Raw genomic sequence first — 9548 nt, 5'->3', positions numbered from 1 at the left:
CGCAAGGATATAGAAGTGCACTAGGATAATACTTTAGCAGCCAATACAGTATACAGTACGATTTTGTTTAAACATTTCCCTGTCACTTATCCTCTTATTTTCTGGTATGATGTCATCAATTATATCTGTGAAATAACTATAAATCAGTAAAAATTACTGAAAAATGTACTGTGGATATCAGTGGCTGGATCTCAATGGATATATACAAAATAAAATAAGCAAAAAGCTAAATCAAAACGATAAAGTAAAACAGCTAGAAAAATTGTCAGAGCTTTTGGCCAACACTAGCCCTTCATCGGTGCAAGTGACAGTATTAAGAATATTAAGCAGACAAGCGCTGCCGGAGTGGACTGGAATAAAAGAAATAAAAACAAAGAAGAAACAGGCTGGAGAATAGAGGGTGGAGAGAGTAAGAGTAGAAAACCATGAAGATGTTTGTAAAGTTGTTTTACTTTTCTGCTTGTTTTTGTATTTTTATGAATGTTTTTTTATTTTTTCTTGTGTGGATATTTTCTGATATATTTATTGAAATGCTAAATTGTATCTTTATGTGCTACTTGTTAAGAGGATTCACGGGCTCGTCATAGGAATTTAGTGCCCTTTTGTGTTTACGGCCACTTACTGTAGTTGTTTGTTTGTTGTTGTTTTGATTGGCAATAAAGAATGAGAATAAACATGGTATTGACAACTGCAAAACAACTCAAATGGTTAATATTGAAACTTAAATTTAGGTTGTCAATGGAATACTTTTGACCGATCTGAAATAATTATACAAATATTGACAGGAATTATAAGCTTTTTTAATACTCATTGTACTAAACAAATTTCACACATTATCATTCATTTTATGTTTTATTATAATATAATGTAATATATAAAATCTTATTGACACTTTATACAACCCTGTACATTAGTTTATGAGTTTGCACATGCTAATAAACAAAGGGTACTATATTTTTCTATATTGTAATCCAACTTAAAACCACAATCATGTTTCATAGAGCTGTAAAATATCATTAATACAATTTTAAAATAGTAAACAATTTTTAATTACAAATGATTTGATGAATAAAATTAAAGTAACCAATGGCTATATTCAATGATGGGCTGCAACTCCATTGAAATTTAAGATACTGTATTTTCAAATTCAGTTTATTATTTGTGTTCATGTGTAAAGATCCTTATTTGTAATATTAAAACTACCTAAACCACACTAACTCAAAATTGTATAATTGAGCAATTAAAACCTCCACAATGAAGGACCTCTAACCTACTAATATAATTTCCAAAAACTTGAATACATAATCATATTACACTAAAAATGTACTCCTTGATGATTGGTTGTGTCACAGGACTGTCCTTTTGCAAGTATGTTGGAATAAACAATAGACCCACTGCAGTAAAGTATGATTAAAAATAATACAATTAGTAGTCTGTAATTGTAGTTTTTCGTCAGGGAGTTGAGTAATTAGATGTTTTGCCCTACTCTGACGTAATTTGTACTTTATACTAAGTACATTTTAGCTACAATTACAATCCTTTTGGGGTAGTACCCGCTGCTAACTTGGGCTCGAATCTAACCACTAGCCATCAGCGCAAGCTCGGTGGTCAAGAGGTATGAACGCCAGGCTAGTGATCTGGAGGTCGTGGGTTCGAGTCCCACCTGAAAACTACATGCAAATTTTTTCGCAAGTATTCTTAAAATGTACTTAGTATAAAGTACAAATTACGTCAGAGTAGGGCAAAACATCTAATTAGTAGTAGTCTGTAATCTAGGATCTAAACTACGATTAATCTGAATTTTGGTTGTAATAAAACTGGCACACAGTGTGTCACACCTATATTTCAGCTGCAATGTCAGACTATGGACAAGACATCCATTACAGTAGGGCACTCTTATTAAAGAAATACTAGAGAAAAGGGTATGTTTCTGCTGCATAGCGCAGCCGAATAAACTGTTTATTTCAAAATATATTGATACTTTAAATGATGATTTATCATTTAATGGCCTTTTGAACCTTAGCTTCAAAATAGACTATTGCAACTACTACAAAGGATTTATTCTTTTAATATGTCATCATAAAACATATGGAATATTTACATAATGACACCTGTCCCAATTGAGTGTATTATTTATTTACATATTGACACTTTGACATTGACAATTTAGGAAAATCACACCTGTCAAAAGGTAAATCAGAGGTCAGAGTTTAAAGATGAATTTAATAAATTAGGGCCCGTTTCTACTTAGCAATACGGATTTAAATATCGTATTTTGAAAGAACAGTATTTTCGTTCCACAAGAAACGCGTTGACTAAAAATTTTATAAACCGGTTTTGAACATGCTACAATAAATAATAAATACATTTATAATTAGTTGTAAAATGTTTGTAGCATTTTGTGTTATAGCTCTGTACATAATTGATGCCCTCTCAAGGGTTCTCTATCAACCCTTCCAATGATTGGACAATCCAGCATTCATGGCTCTTATGGTCGTCTTCCAATGATCAGACAATCCAGCATTCATGACTCTTCTGGTCATCTTCCAATGATCAGACAATCCAGCATTCATGGCTCTTATGGTCGTCTTCCAATGATCAGACAATCCAGCATTCATGACTCTTCTGGCCATCTTCCAATTGCTGGCATACAACATCTGCATCAACCTTCATCATTACAGTCTAATTTCCAATGGTCAGTCTCCAGCTGGTCAATCTCCAAGACATAAGCACACAATCGTAAATCTTTGGGTGACCTCCTTTATCTAATTTCTAGCAGACTTCTTTGCTTCGTTATGCCACTGCCATCCCTTTAGATCCAGATGAAGTCTCAACAACTTCACCCTCAAGAAAATCATCCTGAAAAACAAAAACATTGTGATTGAATACCCTTTATGTTGATTTTTTGATTTGAAATATTGGCAGGACTCTAAAGTCTAGTACTGATAATCGCAGGAATTTCTCAATATTTCAATCGATCTCCTGTCTATAATATAATAATATCCTGGATTTATAAAGCGCCTAATGTTGTAAAACCTATAAACGATGTACATATTATTAATTGGTAGTGGAGCTGTAGCTTGGTGGTTAACATGCTTGCCTTCCAAACCCAAGGTCCAGGGTTCAATCCTCCTAGTGCCAGGGTTGTACTGCAACTCTTTTAACTCCACTCCCTAAAGCGTGGTTCCCACTAGCGACGCAACACAAGGACGTAACACAACGCAAGTGAATTGACCAATCACAAGCGATGGCTTATTCGCTTCTTGTGATTGCTAACTGTCTATAACTTCGCTTGTCATTGGTTAAAACGCTTGCGTTGCGTTTACGTCCTTGCGTTACGTTCTAGTGGGAACCAAGCTTTAGCCTTAAATAAGACGATAAATTATAAAATTACCCCTGTCATTTTTTGATCAAATTCAGATGGAAACATACTCCCATAATGCAGCTACTGTACTAATCAGCGCAAGTTGTGTATTGACCTTACCAGGTACCCATTTACTTAGCAAGTAATGCAGTGAGTGTTGGATTTGAACCCATGATCTCACAATCCAACGTCCACATGCCCTTACTACCGCTAAAGATTCAATATTTCCAGTGACTGTTTTGGATAAAACAAAGCATCCCAAACACATGATTTATACTCTAGCCCTACTACTAGTTTACTTTTTAGTTTTAACTAAAGGCGATGCATTGGTGATGCAATTTCCACAATGTACAGTACATCATCATATGCCACACTTTGGAAAGTGCCTGGCATCTATTGTTTACTACAGTGTTATAATAGATGTTAGCTTTATATACTGTACTGTCATTCAAAAACACCAAGTCAAAAGTATCAGAGCTTTACAAATTAGAGTAAGATAGAATTTCATATTTATCAATTTCAATGTCACAATCACCTGTCCCCTTATGTGACAATACAACTAAAATTCTCTATCACTCATAAATTATTACTCTATACAACTGCTGTATGACAATTAACAATTATTTTTCAATTAACTATGAACAATTGCATTTAACAGCTAACAGTCTATCAGGAACATTATGATATTAATTGCTCCAGCTAATGGTACAGTAAGTTTCTATATTCTTTTCTTTAAATTAATACTTTATGTTTTAATTCAGAATAATTAGATGCATATTATCATTGTAAACCTACATTCAATTGCTAAAGATTTTTCCTAATACAGTAAGTCTGGTAAAATTATTAAATATTTTCTCTATAAATTATAGCATGAATAGCATAAATTATAGCCCCTCCCCCAACCCCACATTTTAATGGCCATAATTTTTTTAATGAAATTTCCTTAAGAATTGGTCAAGATGACCAATACTTCATCATATCATCATCATATGAGGATTACACTCAGGGTGCTTCTAGAACTTGAATTTCTGGGGACATGGGTGGAAAACTGGGTAATTACGGTAATCATTTCTTAACAATACTGTGGTAATAGCTGTAAATTAGCTGTGGATCCAATTGTACAGTACCATAACGTTTTTTTTTTAAATTTCTAACTCATTTTAAATATTTCATACAAAGCCAAGCTGTAAAATTTATAATGAGCTTGCACATTTGCCGTTTTTCTAGCATTTGGTAAACAATGGAAAACATGCAGAATTGAATTTTCTTGCATTCCTAAACAAAAAAACCATCATAATAGTTGAAACAAACTATTGAATGCATAACTTCATTTTTGGTTATTTAAAAAAAAAATTATTTTCCACACACAAAATAAAGACCAAAATAAGTACAAAATTAACAGCATGGTTAAAATAAATTTTCAAAAACATTTAATAAGGGATTCAGCATTTGGTATTTCATAAGGAGAAAAAAAAGGGGTTGAGGACCAAAATGTAACGTCGTTGCACGAGGTACACTTTGTTGCACGCAACTTTGTTTACTCTAGTCAAGGTCCTAACGATCAGAAAGATATAACACTTCCAAACATTTGACACGAAAATGTTTACACTAAGTTTTCAACAAGAAATTTAAAAGGCCAAAGTTCTTTGAAATATTTACAGTATTAATAGGAGTAAACCCCCATGATAGCAAAACAAAACGAAAACACAATAAATAAGTGTATCTACCCACAGGAGCAGCTTAATTCAACGTTTATAGTACTATGCTACATTAATTATGAATGCTGTAAAGCCGTCTGCTACTTAACTGCTCTTTGTTGCCAGAGTATCTGCTTAATTAACCCAATACACTCAAACCTCTGTTACAAACAAATAGCGAAGATGTACAACCGTAAGAAACAAAGATTATAAAAACAAACAGCATGAAATCTACCCCTCGCTTTTGTCTTGAGATGCGTGTGATGAACAGATAAATTTGGAAATCGCTATCATTAATTTGGAAGTTTGTGGTGAATCAAAGTATTCAACGTTGACAGTTGAATATTTTCTGCGGTAAGGTAGGTAGGATGCACTTTTTTTTTTAGTGTTATATATAGTATTATTGGTAAGCTGTCAGTGTTATTAAATTAATTGACATTGACAATCAGTAATCAATTTAAATACGCATTTTAAAGTAGTAAATAATGAAGAGATAATTTTATTTTAAAATCTGGTCATATTTTATATAATTCGTTGTACATTTCGTCTTGGTCACATTAGGAAATGTAATACTATGTTTGTTTGTGCGGGGATGGGGGGGGGGATATGTTGGGCATGGTTATGTGTTCGCTCAAAACTAAAAAAAATAGAATTATTTTCCTGCTACAGTGACAGTGCTTGCCGTTTGCTTTCAAAAAAGAATTACTCTCTCCTTGCAAGTGTTGAGCAATGATGAACAGAGTCATCAAAGTCTTTCAGTCACCCAGCCTACAGTAAATGTTATTTTAAGTCCATCCAATCGGCCTAATTTCTCCCTCTGGATAGCTAAACAAGTAAAATGTTTTTTTCACACTTACTTTTAGAGTATAATTTAACAAACTTAATTTTAACTGACTAAAATCTGATTTTTTTACAATAATTTACAGTAAATATAGTAGTTGTGAATATTAAATACAGAGTAGAAAACATATTTCATCCAACACCAGAGAAATTTAACAGAACCAAAATCAATGTATCCATTTTATTAGCATAGGCATACCCAGCACAAGATACCCACATCTTCTCGGGATTACGCCTTCCTCCATAGCCTTTTTTTTTTTAATTCTCTTTTCTTTTGTCTATCCAACAATCATCATAATCTTAATTATTTTACCTTACCATTTCTGTATACTATTTTGTATTGTATTGCTATGGAGGAAAATAAATGTCATTTGAAAGGAAAATGTTGCATATGGTAAAGTAAATGGAATTCTGAATACTACAGTATGACTACAGTAAATACCATGGCGACATTATTAGGCTCTGCAATATTTTTGTGGGGTTTGTATCCCAGGGAAAAATTTCATTTTAAAATTTTGTTTAGGAATATTGCTAATCAAACTGATTTCTGAGTCAAGAAACATAGTTTTCTATCGTATTTTTTGCTACACAATTGTAGAAATCAGGGAATAATTTCGCCAGTGTAGCATAGCAAAAAGCTATACAAAACAACCTTATTGCTACACATTTCTAAAATTGTGTATCAAAAAATACAATACAAAACTATGTTTCTTGACTCCAAAATCAGTTTGATTAGCATTATTGCTAAACAAAATTTTAAAATGAAATTTTTCCCTGGAAATGTGTAGCAAGAAGGTTGTTTTGTATAGCTTTTTGCTACGCTACACTGGCGAAATTATTCCCTGTATCCATGTTTGTTTGTCAGCAGGATAATGTTATAAACTAATACTAATAGATGGATCTTTAAAGACCCCTTCCCTGCAATTTTGAACGTTTTTTGGAAAATAATACATATATATCACTTTAAAAACATTAAACCATGTCGTTTCTTGTCTTAAATGTACGTTTTATGGTAAATTATGATAAAAAAGTGAGAAACAATGCACTACCTAAGTAGCTCGCGGCGATCGACCTCTCGTGGACGGTCTTAGGCCTAGCCTAGCTAGGCTTAGTTTTGTAGGCCTAGCTGGTAAACATCGGTAACGTACGAACATCGTACGCTAGCTATATACCTAGCCTGACGTTGTATAGTTGCTGCATTAATTGTCTTTCTGTTTTTGCCAGACTCCGTTGATACAAATTGGGGAAAACCCGGTATTTTCGCTGAAAAGTTAGGAGTCTTCCATTTGTTTTGGCCTCACGATCGATCGAAAAGTGGGCGAATTACAGGTGAAAAACAAAAATATCAATCCGCGCGCAATGCATTTTGGGATTTATAGCGGGCCGCTATAATTATTAGAATCGACTTATTTTTCACATTTTTAACCGTTTAAAGACGAAAAAAGTTATCGCAATAGGACCATATAGTATTATTTTTACATTAAATATAGTTTGTGATCTTAAATTAGATCTAAAAAACGTAGGGAATGGGCCTTTAACACATTCAAACCACAGTTATACATAGTCACAGGATACTCCATTAAATTGACATTGACGCAGTGTGTTGGACATTAGATTACTACTGATCGCGAGTTTGAATCACATCGCATTGCTTTTGTCCTTAGGCAAGAAACTTTATTTTACGTTTTGCCTCTCTCAACCCAAGGGATACCTGGTGCGGTACTGGGCTGCATTATGGGTGTATGTTTCCATCCAAAAATAACCAGGGTATTAATGTGAAGCACTTAGAGGCTATGCATGGAGAGTATTATGCACTTGTCAATTGTATGACCCACTATACGACCCCCGGGAGAGGTGCGTCATTTACAAATAATTACTGACGCAGGGGTGCGTCAAAAAACCTAGATGGTACGTCACATCAATGAACAAGGTGTGTCAATGTCCGTCACTTTACCACCCACCATATCATAAACAACATGGTCACAGTGCGTCAAAATGGGTGCGTCATGGTCACCTAAAGGTAAGTCACCTTTTTGACGCACGCGTGCGTCATGGTATTCAAAAGTATGACGCACATCGGACAAATGACGCACCTCTCCCGGGGGTCGTATAGTGGGTCATACAATTGACAAGTGCATTATCCATGGAGTATTATTCATAGAGTATTATTATACCAATTCTTAATGAAGAAGCACAGAAGAAAACAAACATAATATTAATAGTAAACTCTGTGTTGGCCTACACTTTAGTTCGGTTTTTTTTTTAAATGGGGCTTAATTAATTAAAATCAATTTTTTTTTGTAATCTGATTGCTGTTGTGTATGTTTTGTTTGATTAGTTATACTTATAATACTTACAACATCATAAATAACTTTAATGATGAGAGAGCAACTTGGACACGTAGCGACATCTTCCCCATTCATCAAGTCCTCCTGAAAGATCAAAGCGTTAAAATAGACAGAAAAATATTTTTTTAATTTCTGAAGTGAATAATTCACTAAACCTGCTAACTAAAACGTACAAATAGGCTTAGTTTAGGCTACATAACATTTTTTTTTTTTTTTAGGTATTTATTATTATTAATAGTTAGGCCCTATACCACAATAAATAAAAAAATAAAACAAGCTACAACAACCCATAATTATTACCTGTCTGTAGTAGCAGCATTCCTAATCATACAACCCAGGCAGTCCTAGCTAGCTAGGTCTGGCTAGTGGTAGGCCTAGTAGTAGAGAGTAGGCCCTAGCCCTAGTAGTGGAGGGTAGGTAAGTGAGGGGACTCTAGGCCTACTAGACTCTAATGAGCCTAACAAATCGGCCTAGCTAGGCCTATATATAATAATATACTGCCGCTTAGCCTTAGCATATTCTAGAAGAAAATTCAGATAAAACTACCTTATATATCTCAAATCTGTCTCCACATGGACATGGAAAATGATAGAGTTCATTTTCTTCGTCATATTCAAAATCTTCTATTTCGATTTCGTCGTGAAAAACAGACATTTTACTGCTGTTTCTCAACACAACGTTTCAACAATGATGAAATGCCATACGATCAACACGCATCACTACCCACCACTCTCATGACGACACACGTGGTCCAAGTTTAAATTACGTAATCAACAGCTATGGGAGGCCTAAATTGTATTTATAATACTTTTTGAAGAAATAAAAAGAAGTGCTCTGATATTGATAATGATCGATAAAGAGTCTCGTTGTCAAACGGTTGTGTAATACACTAATTTACAATATATATTTATAGTATGGTTTGTTTACATTTATTGTTATGTTAGGCATATCACATGGTAAATGAAAGGATATTTCAAGTAGGCCTACAATAAAGTCTTTTTCAATTATTTAATTGTCATAAAAAACATATTGTATTATTTCAAAACTGCTATAAAGTTTGCGACAATCTGAGGAAATGGCGCCACAAAGATAGTGATGTATACATAAGTATTTATTTCTGGCTTAGAGATGATATAGGAGTATTACTGGTGTTTCGAGTGGAGGCCGATTCTTTCCCCTTCACACCTCAGATAGACACATTTCGACGTTGTAAACTTTAAGTGGGCCAAAGGGCCATTGAGAGTGAACGTAGTTATAATATCATAAAGTTCAATACATACTTATCGAGATCCAAAGTAC

General features: G+C 33.9%; 1 protein-coding gene across 1 annotated transcript; it reads right to left on the bottom strand.

Moving 5' to 3' along the window:
• Positions 1-778: 778 nt before the first annotated feature.
• On the bottom strand, positions 779-8968 carry LOC140048997 (diphthamide biosynthesis protein 3-like). Its single transcript, XM_072093806.1, has 3 exons — positions 8796-8968; positions 8259-8333; positions 779-2859 (listed from the first exon to the last, which is right to left on the bottom strand). Exons 1-3 carry the CDS (start codon positions 8901-8903, stop codon positions 2794-2796), a joined length of 249 nt encoding a protein of 82 aa, XP_071949907.1. The 5' UTR covers positions 8904-8968; the 3' UTR covers positions 779-2793.
• Positions 8969-9548: the final 580 nt, after the last annotated feature.

This window comes from Antedon mediterranea, chromosome 5, assembly GCF_964355755.1.
Source record: "Antedon mediterranea chromosome 5, ecAntMedi1.1, whole genome shotgun sequence".
Taxonomy (NCBI): Eukaryota; Metazoa; Echinodermata; class Crinoidea; order Comatulida; family Antedonidae; genus Antedon; species Antedon mediterranea.
The sequence above is the reverse complement of the archived record's forward strand: the minus strand, read 5'-3'. Positions and strand labels throughout refer to the sequence as shown.

Bases quoted from the DNA above. Each gene is read 5' to 3' on its own strand.
- LOC140048997 (XM_072093806.1), bottom strand. From the start codon at position 8,903: ATGTCTGTTTTTCACGACGAAATCGAAATAGAAGATTTTGAATATGAC. The intron at 8,334-8,795 runs GTAGTTTTATCT...TTGATCTTTCAG, and splicing joins ACAGATTTGAGATATATAAG to GAGGACTTGATGAATGGGGA. The intron at 2,860-8,258 runs GTAAGTATTATA...TTTGTTTTTCAG, and splicing joins TTAAAGTTATTTATGATGTT to GATGATTTTCTTGAGGGTGA.